The sequence below is a fragment of the Thunnus thynnus genome, chromosome 12 (assembly GCF_963924715.1).
Source record: "Thunnus thynnus chromosome 12, fThuThy2.1, whole genome shotgun sequence".
Lineage (NCBI taxonomy): Eukaryota > Metazoa > Chordata > Actinopteri > Scombriformes > Scombridae > Thunnus > Thunnus thynnus.
In genome coordinates this window covers 7,416,329-7,439,020 of record NC_089528.1, presented here as the reverse complement: position 1 = coordinate 7,439,020, position 22,692 = coordinate 7,416,329, and the positions used below count along the sequence as shown (strand labels likewise).

The following is a 22,692-nucleotide window of genomic DNA, read 5'->3' as shown; positions in this document are numbered from 1 at the left end:
GTGGAGCTATATATACAGTGGTATGTCAACAGATCCATCTCATTCACAGAGCAAACTCTAATCACTGATGAAGAACATGCAATATGGTTGAAACCTCTGGAAAAAAGCTTGTAAGTGGACATTCAGTTGGGATTGTTTTGTCAAAGTACTATTTCCAAAGTCATGAATGGACTTAAATGCTTATCTTATGTGACGTAAAAACCAAGTAAACAAAATGAGGTAATTCTTTGAAAACATTCCAAAAAAAACATCTCTCCCTTTGTGACTCTTTCTCTTTCACTGCCATGTCTTTCAGACCATAATTTCAAAAGCACTCTAAAAAGACTCTCTCTCTTCCCATCCATTGAGATGCTGTAGAATCACTCTATTTGTCATAATTTGGTGTGTAAGAAGTGACAAATGAATACTTAAGAGTCTAATAGTTTCCCATACAGCAGTGAGTGAGTTATCTATCAGAGGTACTACATATATTGGGGTGAAAGACATCACATACCAGCTGGGTTGTTAACATACATTGGACGGTTTATAGGTTTCATGATTTAATAACCTTAAATTTCAAACTAATCTCTAATTGCCGTTTGCAGCTGCCAGTGTGTAAAGCTGTCAAGTGCAGACTCAATTATTTCAAATGTGCATCACACACATGGTTCTAAAACTGAACTTCCTCTCTCTGCACCAGAGGCCCAATCCAGCGCCATGATGTTTGACTGCCATTACCTGGAGCTCTCAGCCTCTTTGGACCACGGCACCAACGAGCTGCTCGAGGCTGCAGTTCGGACTGCGAGAGGCGACTGCGTGGGCCCCGGGTGGGCTGACGGAGACCCCGGGGCAGGCCGCAGGGAGAGCCTGACCAGCCGGGCTAAGCGCTTCCTGTCGGGGCTAGTACCGCGCTCATATGCCCGAGACCGGGACCGTGGTCGCTACCGGGAGATGAGCCGCCACCGTGGCAGCAAGATCCTCCGCCAGAAATCCCGCTCCTGCCATGACCTCAGTGCACTGTGACACACACACACACTCATACATACAGTACACACAGGCAAAGAGATACACACTCCCACACATGTACACACACACACACACACACACACACACACCAGATTGAAAGATATGGGGGACAAGTAAAAGATGAAGAGAGGAAGAGGGTTAAATGGAAAACAGCAGGGAGGAGCAGATGAATAGACGGAGGGATGGAGAGGGAGATGGAGGAGCACATGTGCAGTAGAATTAACGGAGAATGAGGGAATTTTGGCAGATAAAAGTCAAGGGTGGAGAAAGGAGATGAGAGGGAGAGGAGGTGGGAGGGAAAGATGGATAGATATAGCAGAAATATAAAGATAGATATAGCAGCAGCCCTGAACCTTTATCTTTTACCTATCAAGGAGAGAAAGCAATTTTTTTGGAGATAAAGAGGCCAGGTTTGAGAGGAACAGAATAGAACAAATAAATAAGGAGGTGAGCTTGATTTGCTGCTTCAGCTTGGGTGAATCAGCGAGTGCTCATTACCTGATGAGAGCAGGAGAGAGAAAATTAGCGACAGTGGAGAGAGTCACATCGAGATGCTGATTGGACGCTTACTGTGGCAAAACAGGGGGTGGGGGGTGGTGGGGGTGGGGGCAAAGTCACAAATAAACACACATACAAGTAGCACGCACTGATTATGTAGAGACTGATATAGCAATCTTATGTATTGTAGACCCTGTTTTATAGCATGCCGAGTAGACGATCTAAGACATGACCCTGTAGGTTTTACAGTTACATGATTTACTGTACGTCAGTGGCTGATAGCTAATGCACAATCTAGCTAGTGTCTCTAGCAATGCCATCTCCAAGACAAGACCCTTTATTTAAGAAAATGCTCCCTCTCTGCGCATTTTTTAGCCACAATTTCCACACACAATTTCCACTGTTTGTGTCCCGTACTGATTTGAAGAAGTGTTTGATGATATCACCAATGGCATATGTTCATCTGTGACTTTTATACAAGGCTAAAAGCATCAATGCCCAAGCCATATTTTTGCTGAAAGCATCAGGAGCAATCAGCACAAAGAACCCTTTACCGTAGGATGTGGAGCGAAGGAGAAAAGGTCAAAACGGCTGTAAGGAATAAGATGTTAGCAGCGCCTACCAGACTGAACTTTTCTTTAATTGAAGCTGAGTCACAGAGCTGTGGGTTGTTCCTGGATAAGGAGGACAAACAAGAGTTAACCTAATCTACCTGTGGCCGTTTTATGTTTTCATTTTTCTCTTTTTACCCACTGACATAATTATCTGTGTTAAGACTGGATTCTGTGGGGGCTGGCCACACAGGTGACCCGAAAAAAGAGAACGTTCTGGAAACGTTGTTCAGATATCTCGTCAAAACGTGGTGGCATCACTGATACATGCTCACTTGTTTGTCACCATCTACTAAGCACTCTCGTCTTTCCACAGAGAATAAACTAATTTTTGTCTGACATCCTGAACGAGTGTCTTGTCCTTCTTTCTAACAATGTTATGAAATGCATGTCTCTTTACAGACGTTACTAGGTTGAGGGATGGCGTGACAGGTCATCAGATGACTCACAGGTCCTCTCTAGACAGACTGTGAGATGGCCTCTCAGGACAGTTGTTCCATTTAGTGCTAAGCAGCAAAAAGATGCAATGTCGACACTTTGTGGCTGTAGCAAAATCTCAGGTTAAAAATAGATTGTATCAGGGGAGAATGGGAACCAAGAATGAGCAATTTGAACTGTCCTGACTTAAAGATATATACAGCATGCATGCATCTTGGCAGATCTGTTTATACCTGCTAATGATGATGGAATTTAAAAATCAATGTCTCTTATAAACGCATTTGTTCCCAGCCTTTACTGCCTGACACATCCCCACAGCCCCTTACAGATGAAGACAAACCCTTCATCAAGCTCCCTTGTCATGTTCCTAATGTGTTCATTTGAATTGTTTTTAAACTGGATGCTATTTAACACTGTTATATAAGTGTATATGTTACTGTGATTTTTTCATATACTTTTTTTCATATACTTGAACTACTTGAAATGTTTCGAAAAGTTTGGTCAAGTTTGCTCTCTTGGAGTAGCAGAAGGTGGATGATTCATCTGCTACTTTTAACTTTCTATTTCAACTAACCCCTAACCTTATTTCAACTGTTCATTCGTTACTTTTAGCCAGTGTTGAGGAGCAACTAGTTACATGTAACGGTGTTACATAATTAAATTCCAAAATAAATGTAATTGTAATCCATAACAGTTACTCAGAAAAAAATACGTAATTAAATTAGTTACTAATGAAAAAATGTTGGTGATTATAAAGAGGTTACATCCGAATATATTCTTTTCAGAAAAAGCCTAGATGTAGAATATAACGTTCATGCTGTTGCTTTGCATCTTTTCGCCTTCTTTTGGCATATTTCCAGACAATGAAAAACATCAAAGCCATTGGGACAAATTTGAGTGCAACACCATCAAGGGCAGGATGGCTTACAAGGAGCTGTCGCTATGTTGAGACGGGCTCTGTTCATTTATCAGTATGCACTCGAGCTTTGAGCACTGTTTTTGATTAGTTCTCTTGTTTGAATTTACACCACCTGTCATCTGCCAATCAAATCAATCACATTACTTTAATCAACCTGAGTCTGCCATGGTTGCGACCAGCCGACCATGTCAAAGCAGGTGGCCATGTCGTTGGACAAGAACGTCTTTCAGTGCTGGAAATGAGTGAGGTTACACCGCCTGGTTTATATTTATGGTTTTAGGACTTTTCAGCTTTATTGCTGAGTTTAAAACATTTGTTAAAAAAGTAATCAAAAAACAATCAAATGTAATAAGCTACATTACTTTGATGAAGTAACTAAAATAGTTACATTACTTATTACAATTTTAACAGGGTAACTAGTAACCTTTTAAATTTCTAAAGTAACCTTCCCAACACTGTGTAAACTGACCCTATAACATACTATGTTGAGCGACTGCATGACACATGATCTTTAATAATATAATTTGTCTCAGTTGCCTCATATTGGCAAAATCATCACAATTTCCAAGCAGTGCAGTCTAAAAACAAAACACTGTTTGGATCTATCAGGTTACTTTCCCTCCCCCTAAAGGAAGTTAAGGACAGGGGCCATAGGAGACTGTCTACAACTAAAAATAACTACACAGAGGGTGGTTACCTGAAATAGTTCCAGAAGTGAAGTTTGCTACATCAGGTATATGGATGATTTATGATTTATGAATCCACAGAACATATAACACTTTTGGATTAACTATATTCAATAATACTAAAAAGCAAAATCCTATTAGTTCTAGTGCCGAAGTGCTAATCTCCCAAAATGGCAATGGCACAAATATCCATGAAAAAATCTCAGTCACCCTCCCCTCTATCTACTCCACCCTAGTTTTTAGCAGGTGTAGATAAGTGTCTCAGGCTAAAAAGCAAGAGCACCCTACAGCCAATCACATGAGATCACATCAGATAGCTGAGGTTCTGATGCTGGTACAGTAACTATCTGGAGTGGATACACAGGAGGACCCTTGAGAGGAAGAAAACTGGCAAAGAGATAGAGGGGTTGAGAGAGAGAGAGAGAGAGAGAGAGAGAGAGAGTTGGAGAGAGAGACAGGGTTGGAGATATGCTTTGAGGAGTAATGGTTGCTTGGAGACTGTTGTCAAGGAGACGATGAGTCCTAGAGTCCTTTGGCATCTCAAATGTCCTATATTTATGTTGATTTTCAGAAAGAGCTTTTTTGTTTATTTTACTTTACCCCCCAGAAGGTGAATAAGAGACCGGCGGTGATAAGCACAGAGATAAGTGAACTCTTCAAACAGAAACAGGCTGGATTTTATACAATATGTTTCACAGAATGGAAAATGACACTAAGAATTTTATCACACTTAAACAGGTCAGATAACTGTCAGATAATAGAATACATTTGACAGCTACCCGGAAGCCTGCAGGAAACAAAGAACGTTTGATACAATATCTCTTTGTGACACCCTATCAGTCTCTCAAATCGTGACGGAAATCCTCCCTCTCTCTGAATTTCTGTCGCTGACTCATTCAGTGGGCATTTACTGTGATTTTTCGGCAAAAGAATACTTCTCGAGAGCAGGGAAGACAGAGGGAGCTTAAAAGACGGAAAACCACCTACTGTGTGCCACTGAAAGCCTGTCGAACTTACTCCTCACTTTGCACCAAAGAAAGACTATTTTCAGTGAGCACTGTGCATAACTAATGAGATGCATATTTTCCTGAGGTGTGGGTGTAGGCATATTAGCTAGGAGGTAATATTGGAAATGGTCTGTGGAGTGCAATTGGGGATAGACTTGGGAATGTGGAGTCTGCAGTGACTGCAAACACCGGTGTGGCCAAACGCCCAATGGCACTGAAGGAAGTGTGTCTGAATCCCCAGGGATTCCATGTCATTTGTTTTCAAGGAGCAATGCCTCATTGTACCCCAAAGGTCATTGTTCCTCTGCTTTGTCTCCCGAGTGCACAGAGCTGATTATACATGCACAGAGCTATAATAACCAAACAACAAAGGAAGCGAGAGTAAGTCAGACCAGTCTCACTCGGAATGAAGCACATGTAATTAAAACTGGTTTCGTCAAAGCAAGAAGCCCAGAGTGAAACATCAGGCCAAGTGACTGTAATAGTGGGTTGAAAAAGAAGGCGCAAATCAGCCTTATTTAGATCTGAATTCCTCATACAGTGCGCCCCTCAGTAATGTGGATTAATAGCAGGTCAAAAGGTGAGAGCAAAGCCATGTGTTCTGCAAATCCAGCAAGACTATAATAAGATGCCTACATGAGATTAGTATTGATCTCAACATTGGGCTACATGGGTGTAATGGGGAAACTGTTGGATACTGTGCTATGAATCACGTAAAACTGTGTTCTTATAGTGTAATACTGCAAAGACATGCCAGGACCTAGTGAACAACTGATATATTCAAAGGAATAGTTCAAAGGAATAGTTCAACATTGTGGGAAATATGCTAAGTCTTGCAGACAGTTTGATGGAAAGATCAATACCTCTCTCGTTTGTTGGTTAAATAAAAAGCTGAAGCCAGGAGGAGGTATTAGCTTAGCTTACTATAAAGACTGAAAGCAGGGGGAAACAACTAGCCTGGCTCTGTCAACAGGGAACAAAATCTGCCATCTTCTTTATTTAGAGGTACCTAGCTAGCTTTTTTTTTTTTTTTTTTTTAGAGATTTAGAGGGGCTGGTAGAGCTAGGATAGCTGTTTCCCTTGTCTTCCAGTCTTTATGCTAAGCTAAGCTTCTTCTGGTTCCAGCTTGTCCTCTAACTCTCTGGAGGAAAGCGAATGAGATTATTTATCAAAATGTCTAACTCCTCCCTTAAATCAGGTGTCCCCATGGGGTATTAATATCATCACAAACAAATGATTTCACCACTGAAGAAGTTCTCATGTTGTTTTTACTCATGTTAGCTAGCTGGTTGCAACAGTAATTGGGACAAAGCCCGTGCAGATAGAGAAACGAAGAGGATGAGGTACCTATAAGTATGCCTAATAATTAGCCAAATCATACAATTTCCTTGTGGCCTGATCACAAATGTTCAGTGATCCAGTAATGGCCTGTGGACCAGGGGTCTGGAGGTTTAAATGCATAGGACACTGCATTTCATGTTATGAACAGCCAAGGTAAGGTACGGAACAGAGCTCCAAACCACAGAGATTCAGTTACAAGGTAAAGACATTTAAATGGCGCTTTCTCTCAAGTCACCTGCACAACTACCCATGTTTTCAGCCAAAAGGTTTAGCACAAGACACACCATGGTTGAGGGAGGTGACCATTGGTGGTTGGTGGAGTGAAACTGTTAAAACTAGTTTTTTTCCTGATCTGAGTGAATTGATCCTAAATACAGAACACCACAATGACAAATAATGTTGTTTAAAATTGCTCTTCTGTAAGCTTTTGTGATGGGTGTGTATACACTGTATATTGAGTGACCAGAAAAATATGTAATGCAATGCAATGTAGTATGATGTAATGTAATGCAATGTACCAGTAGCTCTGCAATAAACACTGCTTCGTGTGTGTGTGTGTGTGTGTACTTAATTATATTGGACATTTTGAGACTGCACTTTGGTGTGACTGTATTGTACTGCATTATGTTGAAAGATGTTTCTAATATTTTACCCACTTCATTTACATACTATGTGGAAGGGCAAAAACACTAGAAGCAATTTGCATTATAAAGTAATCCAATAAAACTACCTACAGCTTCAAAATGACCAACGAGTTGAATTAACACCACCAGAGAACTCTGACACAGTGTGAACAGTGTCAGAAAAGGTAGTATTTATAACAAGACTACTGTTGTGGACTGAATTACAATGAAGTATGCTTTCTATTCTTCTGCCTCACACATAAAGTATGTGACTATTTCTTAAGATCTTGGAACAAAATATGAATAAATGTGGGTTTTTTTGGTCAACTTGGGTTAAAATAACGTAATAAGTCTATACCTGAGATAAAGGGAGAAATTGGGGAAAATTCTGTGGCCAAATCACACTGATAATGAGTGACAGTGTATTTCTTACCTAGGTGTATGATGCTCTTTGTTGTTGTTTCCACACAGACAACAAATGCTGTCTTTCAGTGTGGCTTCTTAGCCACGTGCTTCTTCTCCACTTAGAGACATCTGCTAAGATAAAGGCCTTCCAATCAATTTACAATCAATATTCTCCTCTGTGACTAAGCTAATGTGTCTCCAACAGGCTTGTGACAAAAAGTGCTCATAGCTGAGGCAGAAAAGGACTTATATCATCCTGAATTTGTTTGTGCTTCCATTAAGGAATTATGACATACAGAGAAACAGAGAAATCAATTATAGAATCAGACATTTTCTGAGATGTGGAGTCTTCCTATAAATGGTGCTGTTTTTTTTCCTCCAAACTTCTGAAATATACCAAAACTGCTACATATGTATGCCTATATACATATATACTTTTTCACTTTGTTATTGTGATTAATATTCCATAATATCAGTGGAGAAAAAAACTAGAAATACCATCTCAGTTTTATGCCTTCGCTAACCAGTCAAGTTGCAGTTTACATCCATGTCTGTCTAGACTCATATTTGTAGTAAAGGAATTGAAGGAATTTAATAAAAAGTATTAAGTGTATTTTCCTTATATGTGTTCACATGCTGCCAATAAAGCTGATTCTGACAAAACACAAAGTTGAAGCCATGACAGTAGACAAAGCTTCAGATATGGATGTTGGTGCAAAAAAGCTACAAATTCTAAAACGTGGATGCTTCACACACATTGAAGAGCGCAGCAGCACAGAAGATCTGTACAATCACCACAGTGTCAAGGTGGCCACCAAATATTAGTGTCACTAATTCAGTATCCAAATGTGAAATATGGTCACAATCTCCCCTTCTGTTCCTGAGTTATGACGTTGAATAATGGTCAATAAAGTGTTTTTGCAGAACATTATGATGTCACAGTGAAGTTGACCTTTGACTTTTTGGATATAAAATCTCATCACTTTATCATTTTATCCTATTATACATTTGTGTGAAACTTTGTCATAATCAGCTTATGAATTCTTGAGTTATGTCCAAAATGTCCTTGAGTCCAAGTGGATGTTTGATGTACCAAATGTAATGAAATTCCCTCCAGGTCATATTCATGAGAACGGACGGGACGGACGGATGGAAAGATAGACAACCTGAAAACATAATACTTCTGGCCACGGTTGCTGCTGGTGCAGAAGCATAAAAATCAAACATCACACTAAAAATAAGATTTAAAAAAAGATGTAGTGTCAGCTGTTTGTCATTGGTACAGAGTTTTTCTAATTGCCTGCATGTTTACAAATTTGAGCTAGTGTCACTCTGCTCATTTGAAAAGCTGGACCTCGGGGAAAACAAGAGTTTGAGTATAAACATTCTGCTAGCAGCCCCTAGAGGCCAAACTGCTCCTTACATGTACATCCAATAAAACAAATGTGATCAGAACTACTGTAAATGACTGAATGACTGACATCGCCATACTTAAGATATTATCCATTAAATTCTGCACACAAATAAGGAACATTTTCTTTTTTATTATGTTTTGTCCAATTATATGAAAAAAAAAAAACATTAAAAGATTGTACAAATATATTTTTCACTCAAGAATGTCACTGAAAAGCTTCCGCTTTTTGGACTCGCCAGTCTGTATTTCCTGCCAGTGGGCTCGTCTGTGCATGAAATGCGAGAGAGCAAATTTGGCCCATACGTGGCGCGCAAACTGATCTGACCTCAGCTGGCTTTCACTCGGCACTGGAGAGGAAGGAGAGATAGGAAAGGAAGTCATGAATAAGAAAGGACATGTGCAAAAACAATTCTGTAAAAAAAAATATTTGCCTTGCCACCCCTTAAAAAAAAAAAAAATCAGACTCAATTCATATTACCTAGTTCCTGTGCAATGTTTTGCCTCTGACTGACAGAAGCACTGTTCCATATGGCTTCTAGGACCCGACTGCCCAACCTGGAGCAGGCCATTTGAACATATTGACCCTGGAAAGACAGATGGTGAGATGGAGAAAGAGAGATGATTCATAGGAGCAATGACAATAAAAATATATATATATATAAAAATAAAGAAAGTTCATTCTAGACCTCTGAAACAGCAGTTGAAACAATTTCCCCACAAGGTCCATCAGTAGCTGTTCTGGACCTTTCAATCATATCAAGCAATCTTTCTCAGCAGATGTTGCTCAGTTATCATGGATGACATATACAGGATAATCATAGATAAATGGACTTTCATCTCAACTTTTCAAGACAACATTAACAAGAAGTCCTTACAACGCTTAGAAAAACAGAAATCGAACATCTACAATTACACGACAGCTGGGCAGCTTCATCTGCTGAGGAAGATTGTGTGATAAGAGCGAAAGCTCTACAACAGCTATTAAATTGACTTTGTGGTAAGATTATTTTATCAACTGCAAGGACATCATGGGAGTAAAAGTCTGTTGCAGCATCTTACAATTCTATATGTGGCTACTTCTGGCTGAGGTGATAAATACCAAAATGTCAATACTACTCTGATACCTCTGCAAAAAAAAATCCAATTGTTCCATTAAGCAGCAGCATTTCGATCAGAACTGCAGTCTGTCTTATCACAGTGGACCATTTATGTGAAATTCAATCACACAAAAAGTAGCAATAGCAAAGCTCACCACGTCTTAAAAGGTGCCCTGGTGACTGGTGAGCAACCAATGTATAGTGTGTATCCTTGAGGTTCATAATGTGTTGAATTCACATTATGCACACCTAAACCTCTCTTCCAACAGTATTGATGTCATAACTTATTTTACTGTGATGTTTTTACTGTTTTTACTTTGTTATTCTTATATTTATCTACCTTTGTCTTTGACTGAGCTGCGTCAAAGAGAAAGAGAAGATTTGAAAAACTGATCTTTCTTCAAAGTTTGAAACCTGCATTGTCTACATCCATGTTTACTTACTAACAGTCTTCTTCTTAACTGCCTTTACTGACACACTGCTGTATGTTTCGCTGCGTCACCGCCAGCTGATCAATGGTGCAGTGTGAAACCACTGGCAGTCCTCACAAGAAGAAACAAAACAGGTCCTCACCTTTACCCTTTAATTTACAAGGCTGGCTGTATTTTTGCTTTTGTCAACAAATCCCATTAAAGGAACAAAACTATGTGTTAGTCCATCTGTCAATGCTTTCTGTCCTCCCTAACCCATCTGTGGCTCCAAGCTGTTGTTGTTAAGTAAAATAAAGAAACAGTTCAGCATTGTAGTTTTTTTTAATGTCACTTAGACAGGAGTAATTAATGCAAAATGTCCATCACTAACTAGCCTCCTGTTATACAGTACCGGTCAAAAGTTTCGACACACCTCTTGAATGAGAAAGTGTGTCCAAACTTATAACCGGTACTGCATAATGCTATACAAATGCCCCTGTACTCGTACCTCCAGCCTCTTGAGGATCTTGCCTCTGCCCTTGTCGCTGGATGTAGTGATGAGGGCCTGGAGGACGTGGCTGCCCGAGGGGTCAGAGGCCAGCGTCAGAAGGTCAGCAGGGGTCAGAGTGCGCAGACTGCTGAGAAGGAGTGAGCGCTCCTTGAACTTGGCCAGTGCCTGGACTAGCCGAGAGCCGTGGTAACAGATGGAGGACAGCGGGACCTAGAAATGATCAAGAAAACCAGAACTGTACCCCACTGTGTCTCCAGAATTTATTCAACATCAGTGTGGTTTGCTGTCATTTGTGGAGCAGGTTTGTGCTAATTAAGTTGAAATGTCAAGACTACAACAAAAATCCAACCAGACATGATTTGATCAGGCTTCTCTCAGCTGTTTACCTGTGTCTCTATGCTGCCCTCTGCTGTGTCAGAGTGGTAATACACCTCGTAAGTGAGCAGGGACATGAAGAGAGGGAGGCAGCTGGTGTGTCGAGAGCCAGGTTCTGCGCAGTGGAAAGCCTGAGATAACACAACAGCACCGATTCCATAAATCAAGCAGTTTTATTGCTGTTTGTCATGAGTGTTCGATCTCAGTCATAAAGACAGAGAAACAGAAGCAAGTGTACATTGATTTAAGTCTTACATGTAGGAGGCACTGCATCAAATCATCCTGTTTCTCTCCACTTTCCGCACAGCTCTCTGCCATCTGCACGATCACACCCATGTGACCCGCGGCCAAGATGGCCTCCACACCTTGGAGTAGCTCATCGAACAACTTCAGGAACTATTAAGAGAAAAAGAGAGAAAAATGGAGTCATCCCTCCAATGAGAAACCCTGATGTTTCTCTTCACGTTTCAACCTACCATTTTATATTTGGCTGAGGCTACAACTAGCCTCTGTACGGGGAAGTTGGCGATCGGATGGAGGGCCAGGTCGACCAGCTGACCCTTGAGGTGGTTCTTGTAGAGGTCTCGGAGCAGAGCCTTGTGGGATAGCTGTATGATCATCTCAATGAGGTGACTGGAGGCCTGGTCCTTGAGAAAAACCAGAAGTGGACTAAAGAGGAAGCAAAAACAAAACCCAGTGTCATTTCATGCCATTTAAGTCCTTAATTCAGTGACTCATTGGATAAAAGTCAAATAGAACAAGAGTCGTCTCTGACCTAACTCCCGGAGCAGCACTGCGACTTGTCAGATACTCTGTGATGCCTTTCAGGAGCTGTTTGCAGAGTTTGGGCCGTTTTCTGTGACACACAGTCAACATAGTCTGGAACACTGCACTGGCAACAGCGTCAGTGACACTTACTAGGAAAGGAAAGAGACACAAGGGAAGAGAAAAAGACTTCATACTTTCTGCTTTTTTACACAGACTATTTTTCAGATGTATATTTCAGCTTAATGGATTTACATTAAAGGATTTAGCTAAACAGCATTAAGAGCTTTCACAGACACAATCAACACTAAAGAGGACGCCCACTGTTTAACACATAAACCATTTAAGCTAAAACCTGGAAATAACACCATTTACTCCTTCAGGTTAAACATTTAAACCAAAAAAAAACAACTATAAAAATAAAAACAGATGATTGAGTAATTTCCCTTTTTTTGTATTTTTTGTATTACCCTTTTTTTCAGGTAATACCTGAGCAAAAGCAGAAAAACCTTTGACAAAAAGAGCCCTCATTACTCCTCGTATTCACACAGAGCATTTAGTCTCTGATTTTAACAGAATTTTAAAATCTTAGATTTACAGTTTTTTTTATGACAAACAAAAAGCATCCAATGACGATAGCCTTCAATTTCCTGAATACTTTTCTCACTCAAACAACCAACAAAACTCTTGCATACTCACTTCAGAACTCTTCAGATTATGTTCAAAAACTAACATGTATCCATTCTGACAGCAAATTGCCAAATCATAACCACACTGAAATAAGTCTATATTCAACCTATATTCAGAAATTGTTAAAAATAAAGCCCATTGAAACCTTTACTGCTGTACTATACTCTGTAACGAAATGTTTGTTAACACAATATAAACATTTCTTACACTATCAATAATTAAAAAACAACATATACACTAGAGATCACAAAGTGATTTACTACTTCAAAAGCTGCCATAAAAAGATCATCACATGTTGCCTGTTGTTAGTGGTTTTTTATCTCATTGTGTTCTGATGGACACATGAATTGTGTGCTAGCGTCTGCTGGAAGGATTTGCTTTTATGAGTAAAATGAACTGCTGTGCTCAGCAGTGTGTTGGTAAAGTTAACTGTGTGAAGAGTTTTGAAGATATTGAACCACACACGTAACCAATCGTAAAAAAAAAAACTATAATAGTTCATCTTGAACATGTTTTACACCCTTTCCAATGCAGCGTAATGATCACAGAAGGTTAAAGACTAAGGTTTAAATGTGTTCTTTAATTAAATTGAAATTGTTAGCTTATCCAAAAAATCAAGGAGGCCTTAATCTTCCCAATTTGAAATTATATTACTGGGCAGCACAACTTCGTGGAATGGTTGAATGGTTATGAGGAGACAAATTGGCTGCCTACTAGTGCCTCTTGAGACACTGCTTTTTCTAGGGCAAAAAAGTCAGATAAAACATTAATGGATGAATTGCACCCAGGAAGTTTGGTCACTGGTGAGAAAAAAAAGGTGGAAGCACCCTTAACAATATCAAGAGCAATACAGATTGCAAAGAATGTGGGTTTTCTGCCTGGTAAAACAGATGCAGGGTTTAGGGAGTGGGCAAATAAAGGACATATTACAACAGACCAAATGTTTGAGGGGGTCACTTTAAAAACATTTAAACAACTACGAGATAAATTTGGTCTAAGCTCTAAAGATTTTTACAGATATTTACAACTGAGAAGTAATTTAATGTTACATAACGAATGGAACATCATTAAACGGCCACCCAAACCCAGAGAATGTTTCTGGATAAAGATTACAGAAGCAAAAAGTAGTACAAAAATTGTGTCACAAATATATAAATGTTTGCAATTACACATGTCAGGGAATACTCTGGATGTAAAAGAAAAGTGGGAGCTGGAGATGAATGTTATTATTGAGGATGAAACATGGGAAAATGTGTGTGAGGGGGGACATTAATTAACTAGCAGCCCACTATGGAAAGAATTCAACTGAAAATTAAAAATGAGGTATTTTAGAACTACAGGAGCAATCCCCGATGGAGCAGAAAGGCATACTTGCTGAATATTCTTCTATTGGTGGCAAAAAAAAAAAAAGATTACTTTATCTTGGTTCAAACCACTGCCACCCACCCTACATCAGTGCAAAGACAGGTTAGTGATGGTTTACTCAATGGAAAAAATAACAGCAGAACTCCATGTAAAGACTGACAAGTTCTTAAACCGATGGGCTCCAGTAATTTCTAATTATAGATTACCAACGTGATAAGAAACTGTACTGACGTAAATATGAAATTAGCTAAGATTAACATTTGTTTCTTGCAGTGTACTTTTCTTTCATTTATTTATTTGATCTTTATTGGGTGACTCCTCTGTGTGGATGTACAGGACGCCATGATTTATCATTTTTATGTATGTTTGCCGAACTGTGAATAGTTCCCTTTTTTAAAAAAAGAAAAAGAAAAAAAAAATGTTTTGTGTATTTTTTGTTGGTTTTGGTTTTAATTTCCTGATACGGCTGAGCTATGTAAATGTATAGAATTATAAATTATAAATAATCTCTTTGTTCAAAAAAAACAAACAAACAAAACGAGTTCATTTACTGAAACACAGAAAGAAAGTTAGATCTGTATCAGAGACATATGCGTGGCCTCTCTCTCCAGACACTTTTTTATTGTTTTGTGTGTTTGTTTTAATAAATGAACAAAACAGCATTTCCCTCTGTCACTGTGCAGAAAAGCAATTTAGGTAGCTCTGTGCTGTGTGCATTTGCCACAAAGCTATTCATCAACTATTATCATTTTGTTTTGGTATTCAAAGTGCAAGGTTGAGTTATCATAGAAATTCTAAACACAATCTGGAGGGCGTTCTGCTCTGTAAAGCCGCCCTTGAGCACTTCCCCTTTTGACTTTCCATTGAGTCCTCACTTGCATTTAATGGGATTGAATGTTTATCCAGCGCCAACAAAAATGTCAGAGCAGTCAGTCGAGTACATAAAGAGGGAGGCAGCACTGCTGACAGCGTTTGTTGAAAAAAAAATATATAAAAACTGAATTTAGTTTAAAAAATTAAAATTCAAATAGAAATGGTCGAGCTCAGAAAACTCAAACTGAACTGAAAATAAAATGAAATCCTGAAATAGTGGAACTGCAGTAACCTTCAAAGTCAGTCATTAACTGGCAACAGCAATCAACTGAAGACATTTACACACCTGCTCGTTTTCATTAAGTTAAAAGAAATAGATACTGACACAACCTTTATTTTGCAATACTAGAATCTTCCCTGAGTAATAAAGTTAAAGGTATACTATGCAGGATTTTCCTAAAAACAATGTATAGACTCAAATACTCATCACTTATGACCCACTGGAAGTGTGTGGTGCTGTATGTATCTGCCCTCTGCCTATATTTTCTTATTATTTTGCTGTTCAGGACATTTCTTGGCGTCAACCTTTGGGCAGTGGTTGTGTATCCCCCAGCAAATGACAGTGAGCAAATGTGAGGTCAGGACTTGTGGCGAAGTGACCAGGTGACATTGCTGTCTCCGTCTCTCTCTCCTCTGTTCCGTTCCACTCGTTCTGGTTGAGCTGAGGAGGAGGGGCTAACTTTGAATGTTGTGTTTACAAACACCAACCGACAAATCCTGCATAGTATACCTTTAACCTTTCAAGACAACTAAATTTTGCTCAGGCAACAACTTAGATGAGGGTACATGTGATGGGGTTTGATGAAAAATGACTCACAATTAATATTCTCCATCAAGGCCTCGGTGAGGTTTTTCAGCTCGTACCAAAACGACGTGGGAATATCGAAGTCTGTCAGCTGAGGAGCGACGTTGCGTTCTTTTGCACCTTGAAAAAAATACAAGACGAATAAAAAAAGAGAAAACATGACATGCATAGTGACAGGTAAAATGGACAGGGCCTTTTGATTTAAGTTTGTAGTTGCTCTGACTTGTCCGTTGTGTGTGTGTGTGTGTGTGTGTGTGTGTGTACCTGGACGGGACTCAGTGCGGGGGGGTCCAAGACAGCCTGCTAGCACGTGTAAAAGTGTGCGGACCACATGTGAGCCGTGAGCGTGTTTGATGAAGTCTGCGGTGTTGTCTCTCACCACCTGACTTAAAGACAACACCTGGGCCTCCAGCACTCCAGCACGTTCCTCTTCTTCTTCTGTGGTAGCAGATGGCTCCTTTTCTAAAAAAGGATGGAAGCAAAGGTCTAGGTGATTTCACCAATTTAATACAACATTACATACATTAATCTTCTTGTCAGAAAATGAGGAGCAGTGTTCCACTCAGAAGTGAGATAAACTTACCCATACACCTGGATGCCTGTCTGATCGCACTCTCCACTACATGGCCGCCACACCGATCACAAGAAACCGCCATAAACTTTGACCCTGATTCTCCACCCAGCTCAGTCAGCACCTCCGCCACCTGCTCAAGACTGGAGAGCGGGAGCAGGTACTGAAGAGTGATACTTCCTGTGCGGTCCATTGCCACCAGGCTCGCTTTACCTTTCACTTCTGTGAGGACATTCTCCACAAACATCTCTACAGAGGAGATGAAGAGGGATACAGCAAGAGTCAGTAGAGAGTAAGCTTTTTTTGACAGTGTTGGAGGCACATAAAAATAAAATTGTAATGGAGCTGGACAGATGGAGAGGTTGCATCACCACCTTGTTATATTTCAGGTAAAATGGTGCAATAAACCTGCAATAAGCAGAATCCTGTCAAATCAGTGTGTGGGTAATATGACAACAAGAATCCATGAATATCTCAAGGTCTCCAACGATGCCGGGGATGGTCACATCTGAATCTACGTGTCAGTGAAAATCCAGGTGATGTGTCATCATTAAAACTACGGCTCTACATAGCTGACGGTCAAACCAATTTAGGACAGCTTTATAATATTTGAACCTAATCTTTTTGGACTTTCAAAAAAAGACTCCACTGACACTTGACAGCACTGAAAGGTCTGAGTCAGTGACGACTAAAAATGCAAGTTTAAGTAACAAATTGCTCAGGTTCAGTAACATGTAGGGCTGGGTATCGTTAGAAATAATCTGATGCTAGTGCAAATACTTGAGTTTCTATATCAATACCAAAACGAGGAAAACTTTTTTCGTTACCTTATCTTGAGGAACACAAGTGTGATTTTCCACATTTTTTATAATTTATTAAAAGACTCCATAGCTCTCAAATCTTAACTACTGTTTAAACACAAGCACCTGTGCAAGAACATTACTTAAATAACATACAGCCTAAAATGGGCAAAAGTATGACTTAAAATCAATTAAAAATGCTAAAAAAATAAATAAATAAAAGAGATAAAATAAATAAAATCTGAACAAACTTTGTTGTCAGGTTTCTGTTCTTCACAGTTTTCAATATATTCATTTGGAAGGAAAAAAAAAACTGAGGTTCAACAAAAGCCCAAGTAAAAAGGCTAAAGGTGTGTTCACATGACATTTCCGTTCACTGAAATTTCCAAACCTGCTTGCTCAGATCTTGTGAAAAACATTCATTCTCACCTCTCTCCTCATCATCTTCAAAGCCTTCACTGAGTCTTTCCCCAACTCGGCGGAAATAGCCAACACTCAGAGCATCCAGGCGCTTCCTGTTGCCGTCTCCCTGACCCTTTTCTCCTTCTTCACCTCCCCTCCTCTTCTTCTCTCCTCCTTGGCCATTGTCACCAGGATGCCTCCTCTTCTTTTCTCCTCCTTTCTGTGGTTTCATTTCCTCTGTTTTCGCCAGCATAACTCAAACCTCACAACATGCAGGTTACCAGCAGAAAGTGATGGTTTCAGAGGATGTTCACACGTTAATCTTCAGGCTGAAACAGGGCAATAGAGGCACTGTGAAGTTATCACTAGGATGCAGTGGTCAAATCCCTAATATTTTGTTATCATACTAAAATATTTGAACTTAATGCAAAGAGAACTTTGTAATACTTTACTGTAAATAAAATACGGACAGTCAAATTACAAACAATGAGAGAACTGTCTCTATATTAGAGGGAATACTACAACACAATATGTTGTGGTAGATATGTAAGGCTACTAAATCAGTACTGTTTGAGTAGCTACGTATCGATTATTGTGTTTTCGATCTGCTCATCCTCCCTAATGGATTGGTAGAAAATTGAGGCCAAGCAGAAAATAATAATAATATATAATTTAGCCTTTAATTGCATTTGTTTCTTTCGCCCTTTTTGCCTCTTTGTTTTTGTATTTATGTGATTTATGTTGGGTGGCTGCTGTGGCATTTTAACTTCCCTCAGGAATAAATATTTATCTATCTATCTAAATCGGATATAAATAAGGGATGTTGAATTGTTGGGTCAGATTAATGAATGCCGAACTTACAAATGAATAATGATTCAGAGAATTTCCTGTATCAGGGTTTACGGAGTTTATGTAGTTGCCGAAAACCGGCGACACATTACATTTCAATATTCTGTGAAGGGAGTCTTGCTGACAGACGACCTGTAGCCCTCCATGCTAACTCCCTGCACATAACTACACAAACTATCTCGATGTTTTTCGGAACAGGCAGACATTTTGACAAATTCATAACAAACAGTCGAGGATGGCATTTAGCTTAACTTTTGCAAAATAGGAGTCGACAAAAACACAATTTGTGACAGACAACAATGTTGTTTAACTCACGTGTGGGACATGTAGACCTGACACAGGCGATGTGTTTTTGACGCGTAGTGATGACGTAGTAGTGGGCTGCGTCATATATACAGTATATGTACAGCACTATTTTATACAGTCTATGCCGGTACAGCATTTAGTATTAATCAGCTTTTACTAAAAAAAAAAAAAAAAAAGAAAGAAAAGCAAAAGAAATGAACAAATTATTATTCCCTTTATATTCCAAACAAGTTACACTATTTTGCCAACAAATAAAGTATGTGAATCATATTGTAACAGCTTGCTGTCACAGAACAGCTTGATTAAAAGTGTTTATTAAACTACAAAAAAAACTACATTACGATTTGTTACATGTGCAAAATGAAGACTCCACAAAAAGTGGTAGACTTCCAATGCTACTAAAAACAGCCTATCAAGAAGTAGTGTCATTGTTGGACCCATCAGGGTTAAATGTAGAAGCTGTTTCGCTTTCATTGTCAGATTAATTCTTTTAATATATTAATACAGATATACAATATTGCCTATCATCCTATACCAACGAGATAATAAATTAGTCCAGATATCAAAATTGAATCATTTTTATAGAGTATGTTCGTTGTATTGTCACTACACACCACTAGAGGGCAGCATGTTGACTGTGTTGGCAGAGGCAGACGGTGTTTATACCATAGACTGTAGGTTTATACTCACTCAACATCCCACTGTATGAAGTAATGACCTGAGGTGTCTACTGGAGCACAGGGCATGTGACTCAATCAAAACAACAAAAAAAAAGACCCGTACAACAACCAGTGAGTCATGACTTCACCCATAAGCATGACTTGAATTATAATTATAAGATAGCAAAATTGCTGTGGTCCAGATCCGGCCCACCCAACACTTTCGGCACTTTCATCCGGCCCACATACCGCATGGAATGACTTCATTTGGGCGGCCCGCTCCTGTTTCCCAGATATGGGCCACAAGCAAACCATGGCAATACTGTATGTCAACCAAGAACTAACAAGATAAACCAGGACTGGCCCACATCCAGCGAGCGCACCGCATTCATACCAAGACAGGCCCACATTTGATTTGGAATGTTTCAGGCTCACATCCATTTTTTCCGGGCCAGAAGAAGGCCAGCGGTGCCGCATCATTACCTTAAGTAGCCCACATCAGTATGCTAGCTGCTATCTATTTTTCATTTTGTGGGCGTACTAAAAGGCCATCAGCCCTGGTTTTGATGAGCTTTTTTTAATGAATGACTGCAAAACATGACAGGACAAGATAGGATTTTCTTATGTGCCAGAGAAGGATGGAGAAAAGGTTATTGAATGAGAGCTTAAATTGATACCTTTATCAAAAAAGAATTGCCATGATTAATATACTGTATATATTCCAGCAAGCACAAGAGGAACTTTTGCCCCCAAATCAATCAGAATGCTCTATTGACTCTTTGCGTTCAGTTTGTCTTTGGTGGAGAACAATGTTTCTTTCCTGTACCATCATGTAATAAATATAGTGCATTCCTCCCTGACGGTTTTATCATTGAGGTCATGAGCTCTATTTTATTTCAAATACAGCCTATATCTTATGTTTAATTGAAAAACAGTTCACATTTTTTCAAGTCTGTCTTAAAACAACAGGTGTCCATATGAACAGTGAAAGATGTTTTCCTTGCTGTAATTATTCCTCCTGTTCATATTGAGTATTAAAAGATCCCCTTCAAATGTGATGGAGGCCAAAATCCACAGTGTGTCCAGACAGTCATTTTGTGCAAAAATGCATTTAAAAGTTGAACTGAAGCTTATATGAGGCTTCAGCAGTTTGAGTTAGTCACATCAAGTGGATATCTGCCAAATTTACAGTCTTTTTTAGCATCAAATTCCCTCTTTGTGTCTCCTCGGACAGTGTTTCTCTGTTGAGCTGTGGTGGAAGTAACAAAAAGAGGGCACTGAAAAGACTAATGTTGAAAGATATCTACTAGATTTGACAGACAGCTGAAGCTTCGTATTAGCGTCAGATAAACTTTTAAATACATTTTTGCACAGAAGGAGGATTGTGGATTTTGGTCCCCATCACTTACATTGTAAGTGCATTATGAAGGGATCTTCTAATGGTTTGTATGAAAAGGAGAAAAACCTATTTCAATGTTCATTTGGGCATCACTCAAAGCAACACTATGCAGCTTCTCAGAGCTTGCATGGCTGTACACCCTCAGACAATGTATGGAGATAACAAAAAGCTTGGAACAGGCTGAAACATATGGAAACTATAATAAATTCTGGTCTGCTCTCTACTAAATTATTCAGTACTTTTCAGGAAAGAAAGTGTTTCCTATCTAAAATGTGTTCAGAAAGCACACTGCTTTGCCTTTAATACATACAGAAGAAATGAAATATAACAAGTTGAAGATTCTTTTGTTAATGAAGAGAGTTGGGAGCAGAGAGCAAGTATGACAGAGTTTCTGGATTGTTGGATTTATCTGTTTGTGTTCATCTCCACAGCAACTGCAGCGTATGAATCAGCCCCACAGGGCAAACTGTGAATGAACACGGCAAGTGATTAAGACTTCAAATTACACAGACATACGCAGACACATTTCATCACACTACGTGATGAAAAAAACCCTCAGTGCTTGATTTCACAATGAACTTTGTCATGAATTTCATGGTTCAGAGCAACAACAGTAATTTTGAATGGCAAATATTCCACTCCCACTACTTATGGGTGTGAAAAATTCTTAAGAAATAAATGAAGTTAATGTAAATATGTATCACACATGAAAATCCGTTCCCGTTTTGGCTGCTGATCAAGATATAATCCACAAGGCGAGAGATAACATTACTCATAGCAGTAATGGAAACAAGATTGCAAATACTTTGACTTCTGGTGTTGCAATCACTGACCTTTATAACAAACACTCAACAGTAAGATGATAGACTAAAAATATGGTGTAGGAGAAGTTCAACATTTGAGGAAATATGCTTAATCTGTTTCTTGCCAAGAGATGCAAGATCGAAACCACTATCACACGTGTCTGTTAAATTTAAGCTACAGCCAAGAGGCCGTTAGCTTAGTTTAAATTAGCATAGCTTAAAGACTGGAAGCAGGGGGAAACAGCTAGTAGTAGTAGTAAACCAGCTAATAGTCAAGGTAGTCCAGCACATAACCCTCCTGTAGCACTATGATTGATTGTCTTTACACTTTGTTATTTGTACGGAATAAACAAACGAGATGCTAGCTGTTTCCGCCTGCCTCCAGTCTTTATGCTAACTGGCTCCGTGGTATCAATCTTCTCAAGTCTTGGCAAGAAAACAAATAAGCATAGCTCCCAAAATGTTTTACTATTCCTTTAATGTTATATGCGCATACAGTTTGTGCTGTTTTCATCCACTGTGTTATTTTTTATCTGGCTACTTTTCATGTCCAACAGATCTTAGAGTTATGTGGGTTGTGGCTCGGCATGCATTTACACACCCTCACAAGAGGCAGCAAAAGTCAGAGGAAGTTGGTTATTATTTAACAGGTAAGTGTCAATACAGCACATACCAAACATATTCTCAGTGATACTTCTGCACACAAGGACAATCTATGTTTGCAGAGAAAGATTTTTTTAAATGAACAACAGTGTATTTTTCACTTGTTCAGAGTGGAAATGTACACAACACGAAAAAGGTACTTTTTCTTCCCAATCCCCAACGTCTCACACAGTCAGGAAGTTTCCTTTGGCCCACCGTTGGCTGTTTGGTTTCCCACGTACAGTGAGAGCTGGGACCCAGTCCCATCTGTTACATTCAGATACTCGGTGAACCCAAGTCACCTTTATGTTTCCTCTCACGCCCACCGCTCTGCAGAAGCTGCGAATGTTGTCTGTGTCATTTATCACGCCGCTGTCAGGCCAGCAGGATCAACAATAAAACTGTAAATGGTCTGCATTTTTC

General features: G+C 39.4%; 2 protein-coding genes across 2 annotated transcripts in view; one reads left to right on the top strand and one right to left on the bottom strand.

Annotated features, from left to right (window-relative positions):
* The window catches only part of rem2 (RAS (RAD and GEM)-like GTP binding 2), a 32,069-nt gene extending 29,607 nt beyond the window's left edge, over window positions 1-2,462 (top strand). The window contains exon 5 of the mRNA XM_067605033.1: window positions 680-2,462. Coding sequence (XP_067461134.1) covers window positions 680-1,002 — 323 coding nt within the window. The 3' untranslated portion in view covers window positions 1,003-2,462. The remainder of the gene's footprint in view (window positions 1-679) is intronic.
* Window positions 2,463-9,057: 6,595 nt separating this feature from the next.
* On the bottom strand, window positions 9,058-18,882 carry LOC137193702 (nucleolar protein 9). Its single transcript, XM_067605031.1, has 12 exons — window positions 18,776-18,882; window positions 17,639-17,940; window positions 16,422-16,658; window positions 16,103-16,300; window positions 15,851-15,958; window positions 12,116-12,257; window positions 11,817-12,009; window positions 11,596-11,736; window positions 11,352-11,471; window positions 10,963-11,175; window positions 9,426-9,531; window positions 9,058-9,294 (listed from the first exon to the last, which is right to left on the bottom strand). Exons 2-12 carry the CDS (start codon window positions 17,862-17,864, stop codon window positions 9,140-9,142), a joined length of 1,839 nt encoding a protein of 612 aa, XP_067461132.1. The 5' UTR covers window positions 17,865-17,940; window positions 18,776-18,882; the 3' UTR covers window positions 9,058-9,139.
* Between the last annotated feature and the right edge of the window lie 3,810 nt (window positions 18,883-22,692).